Source organism: Olea europaea, unplaced genomic scaffold (assembly GCF_002742605.1).
Source record: "Olea europaea var. sylvestris unplaced genomic scaffold, O_europaea_v1 scaffold559, whole genome shotgun sequence".
Lineage (NCBI taxonomy): Eukaryota > Viridiplantae > Streptophyta > Magnoliopsida > Lamiales > Oleaceae > Olea > Olea europaea.
In genome coordinates this window covers 242,962-267,817 of record NW_019263924.1, presented here as the reverse complement: position 1 = coordinate 267,817, position 24,856 = coordinate 242,962, and the positions used below count along the sequence as shown (strand labels likewise).

The 24,856-nt window shown below is 31.8% G+C and overlaps 1 protein-coding gene across 1 annotated transcript; it reads right to left on the bottom strand.

Annotated features, from left to right (window-relative positions):
- Positions 1-190: 190 nt before the first annotated feature.
- On the bottom strand, positions 191-1,587 carry LOC111389083 (BOI-related E3 ubiquitin-protein ligase 1-like). The gene is made up of 3 exons (XM_023013938.1): positions 1,407-1,587; positions 964-1,297; positions 191-871 (listed from the first exon to the last, which is right to left on the bottom strand). The coding sequence occupies exons 1-3, from the start codon at positions 1,460-1,462 to the stop codon at positions 293-295; spliced, it is 969 nt and encodes a 322-aa protein (XP_022869706.1). The 5' UTR covers positions 1,463-1,587; the 3' UTR covers positions 191-292.
- Between the last annotated feature and the right edge of the window lie 23,269 nt (positions 1,588-24,856).

Here is a 24,856-nt window from a genome sequence, read left to right as displayed (position 1 = left end):
GAATCATGCTATTTATACAAATTACGTTTACAAACTATTTGTTGACAATATTTATGACAATCATTTCAAAAACAATTTTTTAAATCAATTAATGAATTTCATTAAAATCTATTAAAATTTCGATTGACGACACCTCAAAATCTATTAGTTTATGGTATTCGATTGTTCAATTTAAATTAAAAGCATGAGAAGAATAAAAATTTCACAACCTAATTTGTTAACTAAAAGAAATTTACATAAGATGTTGTAAGAATGTACAACCAAAATGTGTCTTTCTCGTTTTATGCATTGATTAAGAAGACATGTTAACGTGCAATGTACCATTCATTGCACAGTTACAGACAGGGCATGCTTCGAGGCCATGGCACCCGCTCCCACAAATGTAGCAAAGGCATAAGTGCCTGCACGGCATCAACAAAACCGTCGACTCTCTTTCCCCACATCTCTTGCACTTCCGATCACTGAACCGCCTGTTTCTCCCGCAATCTGCGTCTTCGTTACCAACTTGGATGTCCCGGATTCCATGGTCGCTGCTACCGCAGCACGACTCGACGTCTTCCTCAACCTCCTGTGCGCCGGGACCTACACCGTCCGAGTGACGTTCTTCGCTTACTTGGGCTAGGACTTGTTCGAGATTCGTGCGCAGGGACATAGCCGTCGCCTCATTTGTCTGTGCCATGTCTCGCCATAAATGGTTTTCGACGTAGAGACTCTTGACTCTTTCTTGAAGAACCAAATTCAACTTGGCCATTTTCTGAATCTGCTCATCCTTTTCCTTTAATTTCTTCGTCACTGCCTCTCCTATTGTTGCCAGCACGAATCCAGTGTGTTGCTTTTGCCTCTCTTCAAGTTCCACCCTCATTTTCTTACTCTGCAAATTAACAAAGTAAAACCAACTAAATTATATTCATGATTCATCCACACTTGCATGTAGCAGTCTGTAAACAGAAATTAAAGACTCACATATTGGGATATAATGTTATCAATTTCCAAATGGTGTTGCTGCATTTGATGCAAAAAGCCTTCACCGGCAAAAGATGGGAACTGAGGGATTCCGTTATTCTTCTGGTTAGCCGGGCTGGAATTTGATGCTTCATAGTACTGATCCATGGAATCCCTGCCACGCTTTCGAATATTGGTGTCGGTAATTATTGAAGTTTTTGCCTGTGAATCATAAATCGGGAGATTCGGGACAAAATCTCCAGGCAGGGCTTGGCGAAAAGCGAATCCTGATGAGCCCCTCTGCGGGTTGACTGCAAAGTTGTTATCCCCATGGTGGTAAACATTCATCAAATCTCTGTAAATTTTAAGGAGTCACAAAAAAAAATTGAGTACAGAAACCAAAAAACAGAGAGATTGACAGAGATCAAAAAAATTTGTGCAGAGAAAATGAATTTAAAGCATACCCGTTTGAGATAAGTTGTGGAGGAAAAACATTGAGATGCCCTGTTTCAATGGCCATTGGAACTCTGATATTTTCTCTACTTGCCTATGGCGTTTTGCCTTTGTTTTCTGAGAGGGAGAGGGAGAGGGAGAGGGAGGGAGAGGGAGGGAGAGAGGAAATAGAGGGTGGTGAGTAGGGAAAATGAATGGGTGTGGAAATTATTTAAGCATTCAGTTTTTGGGAAAACGGAAAGTCAAAAAATTATTACTCATCTCATCTGTTAGATTAAAGCAATGTCATCATTAAATTTCGATGGAAAATAAATGCTGCATTAAGTTTTTGTCCATTTTCGCCATGAAAACCGTAAATCACCTCAATTTGAGATTTTTCTTATTTTGGTAATGGTAATAACATTTCGATTTTGTAGATGTACATTATCCATACAACTTACGACAGTTTGATATACAAATCATTCAATTTACGATACTTTGAATGATGAGAAAGGTTTTCACTCATTACATGTATATACTAATAAAGTAATGTTATTCGTAGTCGTTCACCGCGACAGTCACTCTACGCGGCATACACATGACAGGTGATTATTTGATACATTAATGTGATAGTTTTTTTTATTCATTGATACATCAAATAATTACCTATCATGTGTATGCCACATATGGCGATTGCTGTAGTAAGCGACTGCAAATAGCATTATTCATACTAATAACATCTTCGACGCATTTTAAGAATGATAATGCATTCTATGTATGGCCGCCTACATATGTTGGCAAGATGAAAAACTTACGCTTTAAGCAACATTGATTTATCATAAATAGATAATCGAGTTTGAAATTGTTCTTCAATAATCTCTATCTACAGTCAAATACTAATATCTAAGTATCTTTATTTACCATAAAATAAAATTCAATGAAAGAGAGAAAACAATCAATGGTCTAACGGAAGATATTGAATCAATGAAACGGAGCTCAATTTTTATTTATTTATTTTTCAATGTCAAATTGTCTACTTCCTTGCTAAATGGCATCGTTGAGGATACGTTTAGACGTCTTTTACTTTGTTAATGGGGGCAAATTTATTGAAAACCTGTTTGGTTCATTTTAAAAAATTGATTAAAATTGAAGTTAAAGTCAATAATTTAGAGCCTGTATATGAGTGATTTTGAGAATTGATTTTTTGACCGTTAGGATAAAAGTGGGGTCCACCTGTGAGAGAAGAAGTCAAATATAACAACTGGAATAGTGAATAACGGTCAAAAATTCAATTTTTTGGGTGAAAAAATTGGGCAAACACAGGCTCTTAATTTATCCACATATTTGAACCCATTATTTTCAATCCGCTAACTTTATTAAATTTCACTAAAAATTTAATTTTTGTCTAAATCAAACAGAGCAAAAGCAATCTACGCAAATATAGGATATGCTCTTATCCGTTAAGCAATCTTCAATGTTCTTTTGACTAGAATTGTTCAATGTCTGAAGCATTGAAATGTGAATGGAGGTGTGCATATAAAATCGTTCGAACCTTTACGAGAGTCATTTGTTCGAACCTCGTTTTTGGAAAAATAAATTTTATAATAGTAATTTGTTAAAAAATATGTGATTAAAAGTAGGAATTTTTTAAAAATTTGTATGTAAAGTTATTTTACTGAAAGAACGACAATATTGATGCTAGTAACAATATCGATTGTGACCTTGACACGGAGCAGGAATTGCCACCTTCAATTCGAATTAGCAAAAGCCACGTCTCCTTACATAATATGGATTCCGAACATTCATGATCGCACTAGAAGTATTATTGTTATTACTTCGACTCATATTTCTCAAAAAGTTGATTCTGCTCTAATAATAGCTTCGAATACATTAAAATACGTGCATTGATTTAAAATAAAACCTAAATTTTTTTTTACCATGTAATTGAAAATTAATTTGAAAAAAAAAAGTTTATAAAGAACTAAGTCTCCGTTTGGTGGCAATTTTTTTATTTAAAAAATTAATTTTTTTATCGTTATTTTATTATTTCAACCGTTATTTTTGACTTTTTCACTCTTAAGTAGAACTCAATTTTTTTTTTAACGGTTAAAAATTTAATTCTTATTATCACTGTCAAACAGATCGTGGATTTGGGTTCAAATTGAGAGAGAAGGACAATTCCGGAAATTCACGGAGCACAGTTTTTGTGTAGGGATAATGGTGAATCTGGGGAAGAGGGTGACGTGGCCGTGAGTTTCGATGCAGTAACTGACATGCTGGGTCTCCGCCACGTCGCAATTGCTTGTAGTGGACCCCACCACACCGTACGCAGCAGTTCAGTCAAGTCCAAGGTACCTTTCCAATGATGATTGTCCGAAGAGAGTCCGGTTTGGGAAACGTGTAGGGTCACACACACAGCACGTGTGAAGGTGTGTGCGGATCAGATCCGGACAGGAGAGGAAGATTATTGTAATTTTACTTTAATGGGACCCACTTTTAAAGAGGTGTGTGGGTCCTACTGCCTTTCTGTTTTCATCTGCAGTTTTGCCGGTTTGGGTACTTTGTCCCCATTTCCTTAACTGGTCTGCGCAGGAGAGCAATTATTGTCTACAGTTGTGATGATGAATTCACTTTTGCTCATTGGTTGTAACCTTTTAATCCTTTAAATCAAACGCAAGATAATGGGCATCCTATTCTTGTCCTACCGGAATATTCGCTCAATATAATTAACATTTAATTAATTATTTGAGTAATTTTATTCACCGTAAAAATTATAATAATCACTCTACGTGACACACACAAGAAGTTCTGATATCTGGTTTTTGTATTTTTATTAATTTCATTGATTCAAGTTTATTATCTAGTTTATATATATATATCTCGATTCTAAGAGATCATTTCATCCTTAACATGTCCTTATAATTTGATGGTCCATTTGAGAACAGAAATATTTGAATTTGAATGTTTGTTTCAACTTTAGATGCTATGAATTGCTCGTTTCATCTTTAAAGAGACGCTGCTTAAAATTAATTTCAATAGACTCTATTTTTACTTTTCAAGAGAATCATCAAAATATTTTATTTATAGAGGCATTTTATGTATAATAAAAAGAATCTTTAAATTTAAAAGAGAAAAACTTTTTGAACTTCAATTGTGCTTTTTATGTTGGCTCATTTTGCTTTTTGCCAAGAAACAATCATAATTTGTCCTGATTCTTTTATTTAACATAAATCTTTAAATGTTAATTACCAATAAGTTCAGATATGATCTAAATAATTTAATAAATAGAGTATTTAAATTTATAACTTATTAAATGCAATCATTATAAAGTAAGAATGGGAATGGATTTAGAAAAGAGAGTTTCTTCGGGTTTATTTTTAAGCATTGATTTTCTAAAACTTAGAACATTTTGGATTTAGTGAGTTTTTTTTTATTATTATTTTTATGAATATGCTCTAAAATAGAGAGTCGAATTCGCATTATTCTTATTTTATAATGATTGTATTTAATAATAAACTATATATTTCAATAGAATACTTATTAAATTATTCAAATCATATTTAAGTTGATTAATCATTGATAAATTAAAAAATATATTAAATATACGAATTTTCATTATAAATATGCTTTTTATACACTAAGAATCTCTTAAAAATATTCTAAAACTTGAGTTTCTCATCTTAAATTGTAATGCTATTTGTAAGTAGTGCTTATTTATCAGCAGTTTATATGGAAAATGTAAGCACAACTTACAAATAACATTATACTATCTTAAGAAAAATAATTCAAATCCTTGTTATTGTCTAAATTTTTATTGTTATTCTATATGTGGGATTCCACCCTTAACATGTATTGCTAGGTTGTTGCTCGTTGGGAACATCTCTTAAATAAGAATATTCATTTTTAGATGGATCGAATTACTATTATATTTCAATAAACTCCGATACTATAATTTGGGATTTCATATTAAAGATCAATATTGTAGGAATAGTTCAAACCTTATTATTATGTTAGTAATATTTCCTATTTGATGTGAAAGTTTACCATTAAAACTAAACAATCAAAAAGTCAAATTTCTTCAATGGACGCATTATCAATTAGTTGAAAAATATATAGCCGTGGGAACTGATTGAGAATGCAATAGAACAAAAGAATTGTCCATTGTGAGTTTTTTCCTATGATCTTCTTTTGAACATTCATAATTTTGTCTCATTAATTATTTTCTTGATATGACATTGGATTTAATAATGATTTTTATTATGGACAAGAAATAGCATAACAATCATATAATTTCTATTACTATTGAGAACAAAGACGTGTTCCACCTCCCTAAAATATTGAAAACTATACACATTCATTGATTCAAAATAACTATTATTTTATAAAGTAATAAATTTGTATAACATAAGAACAAGCAAAATCGTGGACAATTCAAATTTCACTTGTTCATTGTTTTTCTTTCAAACAAAAAATTATGCAAATATTAGTTAAGGAAAGTGTAGAGCCAAGTATAATTTATATGGATACGTCCGTTATAAGTAACAGTAGTGACAATTACATCTCTAGATGTATCTGTGGTAAACATACAAATAGTAGAGAAAGCGCGAGGTTCGAATTGTTCAAGGCATCTTGATTTCATAGCTGATCTGTCGAAAAGAAAAAAACAAAGGGGTGCACTCTTGGCTAATCGGTCGTTCTGACAAACCCCTCCTTTTATTATTATTATTGTTATTATTTTTTATCGAGAAGTAAGCAAGTAAATAAATAAACGGTTCGATTTTGGATTAAAGTAAAAGCCAAGAGAGATGGTGTCAAAGGTGCCATATTCCGTGTGAAGAAATGTTTGTTGAAGAAATAGGTAGGAATGGATGATAGTAGTGGGCATGGCGTTTCATGTCACGTCAATCCTCACTCTTCGTAATGAGGACAAAGCCTAATAAAATTGTCTAGTCAAATGCAACGCATGGAAATATCCGGAGGAAATGCGAGAAAGCCTTGAAATCATGGAATACTTTTTATTTGTCACCATGTACACACTTGTGTAAATATTACTCCAAGGAAAATTTAAATTTTAAAAATCTGTATGATAGTTTTCAATTTATGGACTTTGGAATAGGAATGTCGGCAAAACAGCTACAAAATGGTATGGTTTAGGTTTTAAATTTTTAGAAGTAACTTCACATACTGAACCGTTTAAGGATTTTTTAAGGAAAAAAATACAAAAAGCATATCTATTAAATTTTGTTTGATCATTGACTAGGTCAAAAAATTGCGCTGATTCAATTGTCGGGTTGTTGGGTTAATCAATGAGTTTTCATCGAGTCGAAAATTTAAGCAAAATAGTCTTTAAATTAAAATAAAATAGACAAATAATGTTTGTAAGCAAGAATCATATTGTTTTCTTTGAGTTCAACAAAACCCAATGGATTCAAGCGTATAATTTGCTGTTCAACTATGAATTGATCCATATATACCATCCGACCTGATCAAGGACCAATCACTTATTTTTTGAACCGAACTGATCGACTCAAATTTTATAACACTTGTACAAAATCGTTAATTCACTCCCTCACTTTATTTCATAGCTACTTACAATTTTACGAAAATAATGCAATTAGTCCATTCGTGGACAATACACTTGAGTTTTTATGGTTGTTAGTTTATTCTTCGCTAGATATTAATTGGTGCACAATTCAATTTGTCAATTTAACTTGTTAAAATCAATTGACCAATTTTCATCTAGGGTAGGTTGTTGCATTTGTACTTGTATGTATTTTGATCTAGAATTCCTTATTAAAATGTTAATATTGTTAAGTCCCTGTTTATTTTGAATTAAAATTTCAAGTCAAAGTCAACATTTAATTTAACTACACGTTTCAAATTGAATTTTAATCTCCCCAAACAAGGGCTAAATATATGTTTAAGAGAGTGGAATGAGGATGAATTGAAGATTAGAGTAGACTCATCCTAGACAAGTTGGAGGATTGCCTAAAGTCTTATATCTTGATAAGGTCCGATTTTTTTTTTTAATTTTAAATAATTATATTAGCTAAATCTTTCAAGTCAAATTTTCTATCAATATTTTTATAAACTTATTTCAAATAATTTAATTTATAAAAATAACTTCTATCATTTAAAAAGTTAATATAAATAAAAAATATTACTAAATGAAAAGTCCATATATAATAAAATGAAAATTAAAAATATTTTAATTTTATATTACTTATAGATTTTATTGATTAATAATTACTTTTATTATAATAGTTTAATAACTTGAATTTATCAATAGAATTTTCATCGTTAACCTGATAAATTAAGATGGAAAATTTTAATATTAGTTGCAGAAAATTATGTTGATAATAAAATCACAATAATAAAAAAAAAACATAAGATTACATACACTTCAGTTAGTAATATGAGAAATACAAATATCTAATAAATTAATTTTGCCAACAAAAATTTCATCAATAATAAAGTAGTAAATATGAAAATAAATAAATATAAATTTCATCTAATATAAAATAATAGTTAAAAATTAATTCATAACAGGAAAATAGATTTTGAACTTGATCATCGATAACTTGTGAAAAAGTAAATAATATATCTAAAAAGAAAGTTTTGTCGATGATGCTGATGATTTTCATCATTGACCAAAGCACATCACCTATAACATCATTGTTTGACAATCGTTGACGGAGGTGCTTGACAATCACTTACGAGATCGTTTTTTATAATATCGTTAGCCATTATCGATTGAACTTTGTCACTAATCATTTACTTCATTAATTTTATTATTATCCAAAAAAGGCCCCTCAACAAGTTTGTACAAGGCCTTCTACTTCCTAGAATTGTCCTAGGGTTTGATAGAGAATGGATTGGCACGTAATTGTGGAGGAGTTAAATTTTCCCATTTCTCTCTCCCCTATTTTATTTTTTATTTATTTTTGATAAACTCTTTCTATTTTTTATTTCTTCATATTACTGTACATGTGAAGATTAAAAATTAAATAATCAATAATCAATAATCAATATTTATATTTTATATAAAAACCAGCACAAGCGCTTGATTATTAATTCATAAACAATCAAAGAATAATATTGTTTTGATATCTTTTATTGATTAGAGTGGTTGGGTTTAGAACTTTACATGCAATTATGTACACTAAACAACAATGTCTGATGGAGATCATCAATTAATGTAAACATGGTCGAGCTAAGATTAAGGAAAAGCAACCATTAATTATGAAAGTAATAGCATCTCTAAGAAATTTTCCATTTTTAAATAGCATATTATAAATTTGGAAAGTTAAAATTTTGAAGTTCTCCAACAAGTTCTTTATATTTAATACTTATTTTATTACTCTAAACAAATATTTATTATTTTTCTATATCTTTTATTTTAACTATTTTTTTAGATTTTTTTATTAATTTTCTACGTTGAAAATTAAAACACTTTGAATGCATTTAATTATAGAGAGTTGGTCTAGCTCTCCAAATTTTAAGAGTTAAACCCACTCTTTAAACTAAAATTTTAATTTAAAAAGTCTCTTGGAACATAATTTTAAAGTTTGACTTTTTAAATAGAAAGTATTTCATATATAAAGAGTTTATTGGAGATAATCTAAGTCATTTACAATAATGCAATGCACACATCACCCTTTCGATATTTATTTGTATTCAGTAACAGGTAAAAATAGTAAAATATAATTATTTAATTATCTCTAACTCAACATATTAAGCCCATGTTTAGTACATATTAAAATTTATAATTTAATTTAAGTCAAGTTAATAATTAATTTTAATTATATATTTTATAAATCATACAATTTTACAATCATGCATTTCATCAACTTTTATCAAAATCTATTAAAAATCAGATTTTAATTCCCATTAAACAATGGCTAGTTATTGTTGTCTCTATTTCATCATTGACTCGTTAATTGTGAGGCCAACTTAATAGTAGAAGTTGAATGTTTCTCTTGTTTTAGATAAGAATAATATTATAGTATTAGTGGTGTTGAATATCAATCCAAATATCTGCATGTGCATACATTTTAATGAGTTATAAATTTTTATATATAACCAAACCTATAAATTTATTGTAATGCTATTTAGTGTGACTGGGATTATAACTCTAGTATATGTGACGTTAATATGACATTAAATGATAAGTACAATTAAATGAGTCATTTAATTTCAGCTTTCATTTAGTCTATCACCTAACACCATTATAATCCCATTTAAGTTAAATAGCATTATTCATAGATTTAGCGACATAGTTGCTGCCAACTAGATTGATGTTTAACACTAAATTTGTCTATGTAATTAATTAATTATGGTTAATGATACTGCAAGCATAGGAATGACACCAAAATTAATGGTTGATGTCCCACTAACACTAAGAGTGGTACATATTTTCCACCACAATCATCAATATAATAATAATTTCATCCTCTAATCCCTAAAAAGCAAATTATTTGTTGCTTCATCAACACTAATTAAACTATAATATCTTCAGTGGCTGGCATTAATATTGGACTTGAGATGGTGAACATTTCTAAATTCTCTTTATGACATTTCTTTATTTTCATAAAAAAAAATTATTACATTTATATCATACTATCTACATCGAATCTTATTCCAAGCATTAGACTTTAGCAAAAATAAATTCGAATTCAACTTGTACTTTTCTTATTCAAATTTAAATATTTCATATTTTCTCTAGGTTAGACATCACATGAATAAACTCAATTTTTTATTTTTATTAAATTTTAAACTGTCCGATGTCATTTAGCATCATGATCTCTTGAAAACCAATATGAATCATGCCATATCTCCATCTTCTTACACCCCTTTACTAGAATATAAAATATGTATTTATAAACTTGTGGAAATTAGAATTGTTTATTTCAGAATTACTCAAGAAAAAGTTGTAATACTTAAATCTCTATGTATAATATATAATCCATCATAATTGCTCTCAAAGCTTCTTCGCACTTTCAAAGAAACCCATCAAATAGAAATTTCAAGAAAGTAACTCGATTTTAATATTATTTATGGTCATACTCTTTGTCTTTAGATTCAATTAACATCACGACGAATAAATTATTGTGGGTTTTACTTTTAGAGGCAGCTCCCCCACTAAATTCATAATTAATGAAAGATTATATTAAAGTGCTCGTGCTTTTACTGTTTTACGTCTAAAGCAAAACTAAAGTACTCCATACAGCTAATCAATTCAGTTATTTTTCAATCTTATTCAATAGTTAATCATGATATTTTGTTAAAGAGATAGAATAAGTGGAACTTTAACGAGCGTGAGATATTATGGGAAGAATTATGGTACCATTAAATTAAGATTTCTCAGATGTCTCAAAAGTAACACTAACCTCCCAAGTTGGCCACCTTAGAAGGCCAAGCTTGTGGAAGTAACAATCATTTACATGGCACTAAGGTGACAAACTCAACGTCCACTCGTCTGACTTTATAAGTGATAACTTTAGTCGTAATGTATTACTATCTAGTGATTACACGTGAGAATATATTGTACATGAGGTCTCAAACCTGTCAAACAGTGATAGATTTTTTCTAACATTTCAATCGTTGCAACCATCACCCAAAATCTTTCAATTTGTAACAGCTAAAGCCCCAGTGGACGGTTTCCATCCAGTTTGTAGTTAGTTGAATAAAAAAATTTTAATTTTGACCATGTTTTACTCAATTTTAATATGGAAAAATAGTATTTCAATATTTTTCCAATAAAATAATTAACAACTTAAATAAAAATATAATAAATAAGAAGAAAAAAAGGAAAAACTATCTTCTTCATCCAACCTCGGCCCCCACCCCCTCCCCTCAACCCAAAATTAGAAATTTGCCACCGTCACACCTACCACCATCGACCATTGTTGCCACCAACGCTATCTCCATCGATCACTGCCACCACTAGTATCGATCAACACCGTCATGAACATAACCAAATCAGGTTATTAAAATCCACCCCACCCCACCTGGTAGAGAATTGGAAGCCATGAACATCAATTCCTTGTTAAATCCAAGAACAATCACTCCAAAAAATGAATAATCATCAAAATGGTCAAGCCCAGATGTCATCCCACTTCGATCCGACGTCATCTCATGATGACTTCCTCGATCAAATGCTATTGGCCGTTCCATCTTCGAACTCCAATTTTAACTAGGATGTGTCTTCCATCGCGGCTTGAGACGACCACACATCATCGTCGAGTTTCCATAGCCAATTTGAAGACTAGTCGGTGGAGTTGGTTTTAAAGCTAAGGCAAACCACATCAGTAGCGACACGACCAAGGCCTTGATGCACTAGCAACAATTGATGCTGTCTAGAGGGAGTTTGCATTCAAAACCCAAAACCTCCATTTGGTCAAGAAAGATAAAGAGGAAGATGCAAAGGTAGTAATATAAACCAACAAGCGGAAGAAAGAAAAAAAAATTGTGGGTAAGGACAAGCTTGAAGTTATTCCTTATGTGGTGTTAGTGGTGTTGGTATCGATGGTGGTTGAAGGAGATGGCGGTGATGGTCGATGGCAATGATATGGCGGATTTCTAGCTTTGGGTTAAGGGATTGGGGTGGGGGGTGAGGTGAGGGAGAAGAAGATAGTTTTTTCATTTTTATTTAATTTATTTATGGAAAAAATATTAAAATACTATTTTGCCCTTTTAAAATTGAGTAAAATGTTGTCAAAATTAATTTTTTGGGTCAACTAATGATAGATTGGATGGAAACAATCCATTGGGGCCTTAGCTTTAACGATTTGAAAAGCTTGGGATTAAGGCTACAACAATTGAAATGTTAGGAAAAAGTCTAACACTGTTTGAAAGGTTTGGAGCCTCACATGCATTTATCCCTATATTGACGTTATAATAGTGAATGTTAGCTAAATTCAAAGTCATCCACTCCAATTTACGGTAAATATGAGTACTGTGCACCTAAGAAATGACCCCTATCCACTTTTAAATACTTACTCTCTTTTCACATTACAAACAACTCCAAATAATGTTTTTCGACTAATAATATTCTTATTGATATTCAGTCGTTTTGAAAAAAATGCAGATATAATTTTAAGATATCCATGGGTCTATTCTTCATTTGTTGGAGTCCAATTTGTTTTCAATCACAATTTTTATATGACCCATTACTTTTGTCAACTTTCGAGCTACATATTTCATTAATTTTTATTTATATATACTTAAAATCAATGTTTCAGCTAAATCAAATAGGGTCTAAATATATGGATGATTGGCTTGATACGCTAAAAGTTTATTAGGTGATGGTGGATTAGTTGAATATCAATTACAGATAGGTGCTTTTTCTTCACTTCCTTTTGGATTCAACGCATAGCAACACATCAAGTACACGAAACATTTGTATTACACAAGCACAATTTATTCATAGAGAAACTTGACAAAACGACTTTTGAACTAGAATCAAATTTCAAAACGATACCTAATAAAACGAACAGTCCAAATGTCATGTCTATTGGCAAAAATTGACACACATTACTAAGAGACGTGAATTGTACGTATTGCGATATCTATCAAAGAAGAACAAAAGTTAAAATTTCATTTATTATATTGATGCAACTCTATCATATAATGCATGTGAAATGGAAATGAAAGTGATTGTGATTGGAAGTCTCATTTATTTGAAATTTGTCATTTAAGCTATTAATGAGCAGACACGATTATACAAGTCGTGCTTCGATCACTTTATTATAAATCATGGGACCATCTTTAATTTTTGTTTGAGGGTTATAATGATTATTTTATGATAAGCATGCCATTTTTGAAAAAAAGTTGTTCCTTTTTATTTTAGGGTTTGATGGAAATTCAATACAAGTGTCCTTTTCAATTCATATTTCAACAAAGAACAAATTTGAAAAAGGGTCCCTCTTCCTCTCTTGGACCATTAATGGTAGCTTCAAACGTACATGATTGGGTCACTCTCATATTTTCTTGAAAAACATAAATTTCTATTAGTCGACCAGATTAACTTAATAATAAAAGATTAATAGTGGTCATATTGTCTTCTATTACCTTCTTTTGTATCCTTATTCAAAACTTGGTCAATTTTTCTTAGCTTTAGACATCATAAAATCATGGTGTATTCATGTCAACATTATTTTAGGTCATGTAGAATTATTAAGAGGATCCATCTTAGAATATCATTTATCGGTAATTTTGATTAAAAAAAAAAAAAAAACATTGAACTTGATTTAAGGTGGTGGAAGCAATAGAAATAATAAATGATTACTCCGTTGAAGTTTTGTTATTTGAAAGGAATAGCAAAATGCGATCACATTCTAATTTATGTTGATTCTTAAGAATGCCAAAAATCTAGGCATCAAAATCTCTTTGATTTGTGTACGAATACAGAGAAATTAGACTTCTTGATCGTAAATATCAAATACCGAGAATTTAAGAAATTGAAAATTTTCAAAATCTATTTTATTTCAATTTCAAAACCACCTCCTGCCATTAAGAGTTATAATCCTTATTTAAAGCAATAACTAAAAATTAGAGAAAGACTAAAATTAAAGGTAATTACTAAAATTAATGAGTGTTAATCAAAACCCTTCTCAATAATAATATTATGGTTTCTGTTCTTATTTGTATTTTTATAGAACAAGCAAACGTGGAGTGTCCATTAGGACGAGGCGTGTGTCACAACGAAGGAAAATCCTACTTGTACATAATTATTACACATAATGGTGTCTATAATGTGATGTGGCAATCATCCGATTGTTGATGTGCAAGTGTGAGATTTGAATTTAAGGGTGGATCCAGTGTTACGTGTAATAATGGATACCATTATGTCGACAATTATGTACATATAGCACTTTCCCACAATGAATTAAGTACTTGTAATTGTGCTTGTTGTTGCATTACAAACTTCGATGGTATATTTTTGCCCCATGTTGGCGAGAACGTAATTATTCTCTTATTATCTAAAATGCATCACGAATCCAATTACGCACATACTTAAGCCACTTAGTTGACTACGATAATATCAAAAATGAATTTTGGACATATTAGAATTATCATAAGAAATCTAAAGAAAAAAAGCCAGTTAGCCTTTGTTTTGGAAGAATTTATAAACGATTGAATTTTATACATAATTAAAAATGAGTGATGGATAATGCTTGTGGATTCATTGAAATTTATGGTTCATAATGAAATTGATTGTATATAAATTACCAAATGGAGGTGAATTAAAGGGCATGTCAATATGTCACGTGAGATAATTAATATGAATAGACATATGAGAAATCAAGTTAATGGCATGAATTAGGCAGGAAAATGTCCCTTCAAAGTTATTTCAAATGTATATATATAATTTTTTTATCTACACCACAATTATTCAAACTTGTTCATAAAGTAATTTAATTAAAAATTTGCACGCAATTGTTGCTTTCGGAATGTGAAAAACGAGTGGATTTTGCTTTTTCTAATTTAGAAAAATTAATCAATCAATTAAGGGATGCTTGATCAACGAAACGCAGTGGCTAATGTTTTTGCTTGTACATTAATTTATTATAGCCTCAATCCTAAATTGTTGTACATTCAATTATTTGCAGTTTATTTGGCTTCACTGGCAAAATTACCGATATAAAAATACGAAATCTACATGGTGATAGCATTTTCGAACATCTATTTTGGGATCTAAAAAATGTTTTACTTGGAGGTCGAAAAAATATTCGCTTTAAAATGTTGTTAGGGACATTTTGTTTGGTGTTTTCAATTTTATAAAACACCAAAACTTATTTGGTTTGGTATTTTTGAAAATCTATTTTTAAAATCAAGATTAAATTCAACATTGCAAATACTCGAAGTATGTGAAATAAAAAGGAATTCAAATCCTTCTTCCTTGATTCCTAAGACGAAAATTCATGAAAAGACTCCATTGAGACTTTCATGGAACTCTCCATTTTTATGTGGATTATTTGTTGTTTATTTGACTTGGAAATCTTCATAGATTTGGATAGTGATGCTAGGTGATATAAGTAATTGACATGATGATCAATCGGACTGGGACGATCGACCAACTACCACGGTGGTTGATTGACCTCTAGGAGGCTTGATCTATTACACTGTCTCTCAATCGTCCAGACATTTTTTCTTTGATTGGAAACTGCCTAGTGGTTACGTTTGATCCTCTTGAATGTCTAGTGAGTGAGATTAATCGCTAGATACATGGATAGCAACTGCTTGGTAGTTGCATGATAGTAAAACACCTTTAAATATTTTGAAGGCGTATTATTTATGAGGGATCTTGCGACCACATCTTCAAGTTCTCTTCCTTTTTCCCATCTAAAAGTTTTAAGGTTCTACATAAACTAGATCACTGATGCTCACATCGGTGGTACAATGGGGAGAAAGCCCCAGTCTCTTTTTGTAGGTATTTCTGTTGAAAAATCACACCGATAATTGTGTTATATTCACAATAAACATATTGTTTATTTGCTTGAAATCGAAACGTATTCCAACTTACTGAAATTGGATTTAATAAGGCAAAATGAGAATTTACCAATTTTGAAGAATATGAATGTGGAACCTTCTCTTTCGATTCTTAAACGATTGAACCGATTCCGAAGAATATGAATCTTTCGATTCTTGAATGATTGAACCTTGCAATATAAATATATAAATTAGATTTATCATTTTCTGAAATCAAATCATAATAAAAGGAAATCAGAAAATGAGGATGAAGATGCAAGTGATGAATTTTTTTGGCCGAGGTAAGTGTTGGACACTTTGTCCTTAAGATGAATTTGCCTCGCATTGGTGCTAATGATTTCTGGCAATCATCTCCCGAGATACAACGACCACGTCAAGCCATAGGAGCACTCCAAATGATTTCGACCAGCGAACTCGAACGAAATTCCCTCTTTATCATGACCATGACCATGACTTTGATGCAAATGTTTTATGCAAAACCAAAGTGTAAATTGAAATGGAATGATATGATATCTATGACTTTTCTTGAATGAATAAATTAAAAAACATGGGATCTATATATATAGTAGTTGGAAAGGTATGTCAAAAGACACAACTATACCAAGAGACACATCTCTTGAAATTCATAATTATTGGACATTAATCATACCCATACCAAGAGTCATGATCTTTCATACGAAAAGTCACATTTTTTGCTCCATATATTTCTAAAATATTCCACGATTTTTCCAATAATTTCCAGTATTTAAGGGGTTTACATTTGGTTTAATTTCTCATTCACCAAATTAAGAATTCCACTTAAATAATTATGTAAAATTGGTCACGACCAATTTTAGATACAAAATTCCAACAATTCCCCACATGAATAAAAATTAATACAAATGTCTATGCAGACATTGTTAGAGAGAGAGAGAGCGGGAAAACACTGCATCAAGTAAGGTAGTTTTTGGCTTTGAACCTTTCTTAGTGAAATACAATCGGATTTACTAGCTAATTGGTGAAAGCAATGTTCTTGAACCATCAGCTGTTGGTGTAAACCAAAACAATAGTACTCACACAATGTCTACCCTAAACTATTCATGGTTCTCATGATTTGGTTCTTTTTTGACCTGAACCCATCTTGGTTATGCGAGTGTTTAGAGAACTCAAGCCTTGAATTATCCTCATTGAAGATCAGTAAGCTTAATCTCATTCCCTTCAATGTGCAGTATACTTGATCTCTTGGTAAATATATATATAAATAAATCCACAAGTTTACACCAATGAGATCAACTGCTTATGGTATTACACATCTAGACTGACCATTACATGTGACTTATTATCTTTTCAAATTTAGCTAGCCAAAGATCGATTCATTTGATTGATACACATTGTCACCACCAAGAAATCATCTCTTGAAGCTACCTGCTTCTCATTAGCTTTATTTAAGCTTTATCAATTCCTAATAATTTTGGAGGACTTCTATCAAATCCTTACACTAGTCTATCATATTTACTAATGGATTTCATACATGGATATTCAATATCGTTATTAAAGCATTGCAATGCATTTGAACTTTATGAATATTCTCAAATATTCTAATTGTTCTTCTATCTCCAAACAATTGTCATGATCAGCTTTCATCCCATTTCATCCACTTTAGGGCTTTCATCCCATTTCATCCATAGACTTAGTCTATACCATCATATCACAATATCCTTCTAATACTACAGGATATCTAGTGAAATATAATCCATAGGTCATGGTATATTTCAGATACCGAAGGACCCCTGTCAATGTCACCCAATAATTATGGCATGGATTTCTCGTGAATCTACTAAATTTATTCACATCAAAAGCATTATCCAGTCGAGTACAGTTTGTAATTTACATTATAATGTCAATGACTTGTGAATATCTCAGTTGTGAATATCTCAGTTGTGATACGCTTTCACCCTTATTTTGACCAAGTGTAGACTCGTGTCAATAGGGTTTTTCCGAACTTTCCTCTAATATATTAAACTTTTTAAATATTTTATCAACATAATGAGACCAAGAAAGTACAATTCATTCCAATGTTCTAGAGATTTTTATCTCTAGTATTACATCTGCCGCATCCATGTTGTTTCAATCCATATAAGGACTCAACAAGTTTACAAACTTTATGACTTTCACTTAGAGACACTTTCAGGTTGCTCCATGTATATCTCTTCTTCTAGCTCACTGTCTAGGAATCCTATTTTCACATTCGTTTGGTGAATCTCAAGGTTATGTATTGTCACAGCTGCAATTAGTAACCTTATCGAAGTGATTCTAGTCACGGGTGAGTAGTTAAAGAAGTAATATCACTTTTCCTCCCATATTCTTTAGCAACTAATCTAACCTTATGTTTCTCAATAGATCCATCAGATTTTAATCCATTTACACCCTAAGGCTTATTTACAGGAAGTACATCTACCGATTCCCATGTATGAATTTGCATTATGGAATTTATCTCACTATTGATAGCTTCCTTCTAATGCGGTACTTCCAGAATAGATATTGTTTCTTCAAAAGTTTTTAGGTAATTTTGAGAAAATTCGGACCAAATGAAGTTGACGTTCTAGCCCTCTTACTACGCCTTGATTCTTCTTCATTTGAAGACCCAGTTGAAGTTTCATATGTTCTTACATTTTCCTTATCATTGCAAGGAAATATATTTTCAAATAATATCGCATTCCTTGACTCAATTATGGTACCCTCGTGTACATTTGATTTGTGTACAAGTAAACGATATACACTACTATTATTGACATATCCAATAAATATGCAATCAATCGTTTTGGGACCAATCTTTATTTGTTTAGGCTTAGGAACCTCAACCTTTGCCAAACACCCTCTTTATTTGTTTAGGCTTAAAAACCTCAACCTTTGCCAAACACCCACACACTTTTAAGTGTTGGTAGGAATGAGGATGGCATTTCCATAACTCATATGGAGTCTCTTCTATTTTCTTGAGAGGTAGTTTAAAGTGTCACTTTAAACTAGGTTACCCCTACAATTCCTGAATTAGGAATATATGCGCAAGTAGTAGTGTTGCACCCACACGTCTTGAAATTTTCACATAAGTTCTCAAGTATTTATGAAAACCCCCACATTTTTGGGTTATTCTTGAACTTAGAGTTCATCAACTCTTTCATAGTTCAATCCATTTATCACTTAGATAATATTCGATTCGAGTGAAAGTCTAAGTACTTTCAGAATAGTGGTCGTTGCTTCATATGTATGAAAAATCATTTTTCATTCGAAATTGTACTTCAATCAACCATATTAATTTGATCTTCCAAATTAATCAAGGTCATCATTAAGGTCGTCACTAGACCAACAACGCTTTTCCAAGCATAAACCTACTTAATTGGTTCTACGATTGAAGTCAATTTCAATAACCAACTTAATTGGTTCCACGATTGAAGTCAATTTCAATAATGAAGAAGACTAAGCACCTTGATTCACAAGACTTGCAACTTCTCCGAACATATATGATTTTATCACATTGTGACATTTCACAAAATAATATTATTTATGTCAAATAATAAGGTACATTTCACCTTAGTCACCGTATTGACATTTCAATGAATTAATCAACCATATGTTGACAAGTTGTGTTCTCAAAATGACATACCTCATGGAATTAATTATTCTTCACAATTTTTTTCCCATAAGATAGTTTTATCCTTTACAAATGAATGTTAATTTACAATCATTATTTTTAAGGATATCCGGCATGACTGTCAATTATAGACACCATTTGTGTTCTATGAGATATTTTCATATCCCAATAATTGGGCAAGCAATTTTCACTTTAAAATAATTAGGACAAAACCACATTTTGTCGCACTCTTATGCAACTATAATTTTGCATAAGTCATCTCATTTAATTTCATAGAATTAATTGAAACTATCATCATTAACCAATGTTTGTATAATTTTCAAATCAAAATCCACGGACATATATCGGGTTTACAACTTCATACCGTATATGTCACTTATTGGATTGACGCATACTGTATATGCAACTTACCGTATATGGAAGCTATCCAACTTACCGTATTTGACAGCCTACCGTGTATGACAGCTTACCGTATTTGGCAGCTTACATACTTACCGTATTTAGCAGCCTACTGTATATGGAAGCCTACCGTATTTGGCAGCTATGAAATGAATAGACATAATTTTCCATACTCACGGAACATCAAGAGACTATTATCCACATCACAAATCTGGATTTGAATGTTTCACAATAGCACTAGAAAAATTAGGCAACATCCTAATGCAAAAGTGGCCTCGTGATACATACCCACATGTAAGACATATTTTAATTCTCTTACTTATAAATCACTAATTATTTGAATCTCTCATCAGTGGACTTACTTTGCAAATTATATAAATTAAGCAATAATCATTACATGCATAAGGATAAACTACACATGGAAAGATGAAGGAAACTGAAGTCGAATTTGAACAATCATCATGGCCAACTTAAATGTTCTCGTTTCACTTTTGAAACTTCCACCAATTAACCGAAAAAGAAAACTGAATTCTTTATTATGAATTGACATGATCAATATCAATTAATATGGATTTGGTAATTTCCAATAGCAAATTCATTAGAAATGGATTTAAAGCATCTATCTCATATTTATAGCTATGGAACATTGTATCACGAAATGGTGCCAAGAATAATGAAAAACTGCCAAGTTCCAATTTTAAAATTGCCCAACGGCTATTTCCTCTTTAACTCCATGCAATCGCACGGGCAAATCCCATAAGACCGCATGGTTACGTCCATGGCAGGGCTTTAAAGCCCTGATTTCCATCCCGCGACCGCACAAGCCAATTCGCCTGCGGTCGCATGGAACATAGTTTTTTGGCTTCCAGTTCTCTTCTTCATTCCACGCACAGGTTTATTGCCTTTTGAACAACATATATCCAACATTTTCTAAACCCAATTTCAGATCTAAATTATTTTGCATGCAATTATTCCAACCACGCAAAGACTTATGCAAATATACGATTGGCACATGGAGTGTAATTAGGAACAGATGACAACCATGCATTTTATAATTTATTTACATCTTTCCATAGACTTCCAATGCAATAATTTACTTTCCATCATATTATAAATAAATGGACGGCATAATACAATAGTCGGTATTTACAACATGATTAAGTTCACAATTTAATGATATTTCCGGAACTCAACAGGCATCAGTTCACATGCGAAATTAGAATTGGAGTAGACAACCCGTAAGATCTATTATAATAAACTGTTTCATCCCAAATAAATTTCATTTATTTGAATATGTAAATTATCAAATTCCCGAACGTAAAACAAAAGGATGTGCACTCAGAGACTTATGGATATAATATTTAGTTTTGTACAAGGCCCAATCAAAATTTCTCATTCACAAAACACTCATTGAGTTAAAGGTCCCAGCACATTGTTCAGAGATATAACCGACTAGCCTATCTAGATTACAACAGTTTAAAATGATGCCGTGCACGGTGCTAGTCGAACAGCATAAATTCCAATACGTGATATATATATATATATATATATCTCAATTTCTAATAGAATATTTTATGCACAACAACACAAAGTTCATCTTAAGATTGTTGAAAAATTACACCGATAATTGTGCATATTATATTCACAATAAACATATCGTTTATTTGCACGAAATTGAAACGTATTCCAACTTACTGAAATTGGATTTAATAAGGCAAAATGAGAATTTACCGATTTTGAAGAATATGAATGTGGAACCTTCTCTTTCGATTCTTGAACGATAGAATCGATTTCGAAGAATATGAATCTTTCGATTCTTTAACGATTGAACCTTACAATATAAATATATAAATTAGATTAATCATTTTCTGAAATTAAATCATAATAAAAGGAAATCAGAAAATGAGGTTGAAGATGCAAGTGATGAATTTTTTTGGCCGAGGTAAGTGTTGGACACTTTGTCCTTAAAATGAATTTGCCTCGTATTAGTGCTAACTGTTTTTCGGCAATCATCTCCCAAGATACAACGACCACGTCGAGCTATAGGAGCACTCCAAATGATTTCGACCAACGAACTAGAACAGAATTCCCTCTCTACCATGACCATGACCATGACTTTGATGCAAATGTTTTATGCAAAACCAAAGTGTAAATTGGAATGGAATGATATGATATCTATGAATTTTCTTGAATGAATAAAATTCAAACACATGGGATCTATATATATCGTAGTTGGAAAGGTATGTCAAAAGACACAACTATACCGAGAGACACATCTCTTGGAATTCATAATTATTGGACATTAATCATACTCATACCAAGAGTCATGATCTTTCATACGAAAAGTCACATTTTTTCCTTTATATTTTTAGAATATTTCACAATATTCTATACGATTTTTTCAATAATTTCCAGTATTTAAGCAGTTTACATTTGGCTTAATTTCTCATTCACCAAATTAAGAATTCCACTTAAATAATTATGTAAAATTGGTCACGACCAATTTTAGATACATAATTCCAACAATTTCATTATTAATTATAGTAGAAGCCGCCTTATTCCTTTGAGGAATTCGAAAGGGTAAATAGTTATTATTTCATCGGCATCATCTGTGAGAACTCTTTGGACATAAAAGTTTTGTTGAAAAGCAAACTAGGAGTAATACATGCTTGGTTGAAAAAACAATGAGTTAGAATTTGCTGCCTTAGATCAAGACTGTTGTCGTAACTACCATATGTAACATAGAGTGAATTTAGCATTTTGGAGACTCGATTAGTAGCCATGATGGTTCTTTTGCAAAACCAGGCTTAGGGTGCGACTGACCTAGTCCTTAATCCAACAGAAGTTCTATTACAAGTTACACATGGGCAATCGTCCCAAGTTGCCTAAAGGTTGCCCCCTCAATTATTTAGCCACAAGTAGCAAACCAAGGGGTTCATGAAATTACACATCCACAGGGTTTGCACGCTATGATACACTTGGAACGCAAGATGGAGGAAATGATGGCCTATAAGATAGATGATGAATTATCAAAGATGAAGGATAGGCAAAGACAAATGATTTTAGAAGAAGATCCATTCGTAGTTTCTACCAAAAGGCTTTAAATAGTTGATGATAGAAGCATATGACAAAGTCACATATTAGCTTGATTATCTACAGACCTTTGTTAATTTGATGAGTTTGTATGCAGCCCAGATATAGTAATATTTCAATCTTTTTCATCGATGCTGAGGAAAAAAATCTATGACTGGGTAGCTAATCTGGTACCCCGATCAATTAGAACTATTGATGAGCTCTTCAGGAGCTTTGTGGCATATTTCTTGAATAGCAAGATAAAGAGGAAGACAACCATTGGATTAACGTAAATTGTTCAGGAGAAATATGATCCCCCATAGGATTTTTTAGCAAGATTTAGTCAGGCTACACTTGGCATTAAAAGACCTTCAAATGTTTGGTAACTGCGTTAATGCATGAAATTAGGTATTTAAAATGTCGCTCTCTAAGAACCTCTCGAAGTCATACATGCTTTCTTAAAGAAATGGGACAAATAAGTATATGTAGTGAAAGTGAAGAAAGTCACAAAAAGTCTTCAAGAAGGAAGAGAGCCTAAGACTTACAAGCGAAAGTCACATGAAGAGCAAAACGTAATTGATAGAAATAAGCTAAAATGTGAGCACACTAATAAGGGGTATACATTGGTCAACCAGGCAAAAGGAAGAAGAAGTCAAAACCTTTACCCTTTCAAACGCTTTGCGCGCCGAGATATTGATGGAGATTCGATTCATGCAAGAGATTGATTGGCCAAAGCTAATGGCCTAATGTGCTAGTAAAAGGGATAAAAGCATGTATTATCATTTTCACATAGATCATGGGCATGAAACAGAAAATTTGCATACATCCGAAAGAGAGATCGCATGCTTTCTGAGATGGGCATTTCTAGCTAAATGGTTTCTAGCTAAGTATATAAAAGATGATTGAGCGAAAGAGAAAGTCGATGAATGTTCCCCACCAAGGGTCAGAGTAATCAATGTGATTCTTGGAGGAATAACAATAGGTAGATATTAAAAATTCGCTGTAAAAAGCTATGCCCAATCTATTGGGATTTGTTCCATTTAGAAAAAGGAGAGGTTCAATTAAAACATCACTTTTGATAATGAAGACTTGATTGGTGTAGCAAGCTCCCACAACGATGTCCTAATGGTGTTGGTGACACTTAGATTTTGATGTCAATAGGGTGCTGGTTAATGATGGTAGTGGAACAAATGTTCTAACTTAGGAGGCCTTTTAAGGTTAAAAATTTCTCCTAAAAAGTTTTAACCCATAACCATTTCTCTTCAAGAATTTTGAAGTACAAAGATGATACAAAATGTACCGCAGAGCTTTCGGTGACATTAGGTACTTGCCTAGCAAGTGTGGTGTTCCTGACAAGCTTTCTAGTTGTCAAAACATCTATGGCATATAACGTAATCTATGGTCAATCTCTAAACCTTGCTGGCGATGTCCTTTCAACTAGTTGAGGAGTTGAATGTGTGAGAAATGATTAGCAAGCTTCAAAAAAGTGTTATATAGACATATTACAAGCTAAAAGCACTCTACTAGTCATGATGTTGGATTTTGACCCTCCATGGAGACAAACTGCCACTTGACATGACAAGAAATATTCTAGTATCAGAAAGACATAAATACAATTTAGGTCACTTAGATGTCGTTGCATGGAGTCCAAATGATAATCTAGGGATCAGCCCATCAATCGCTTAACATCGACTTGGCATTTTACTAGGTGCCAAGTAGCAAAGAAGAATAAAAGAAACTTTGCTCTTGAAAGACAAGTGGTAGTGAAGGTGAAAGTTGATAAATTGCTATAGTCACGCTTCATTCGAGAAGTATAGTATCTGAATGGCTAGCGAATGTTGTTCTTGTGAAGAAATCAAATGAAAAATGACGTTTGTGTATGGATTACAA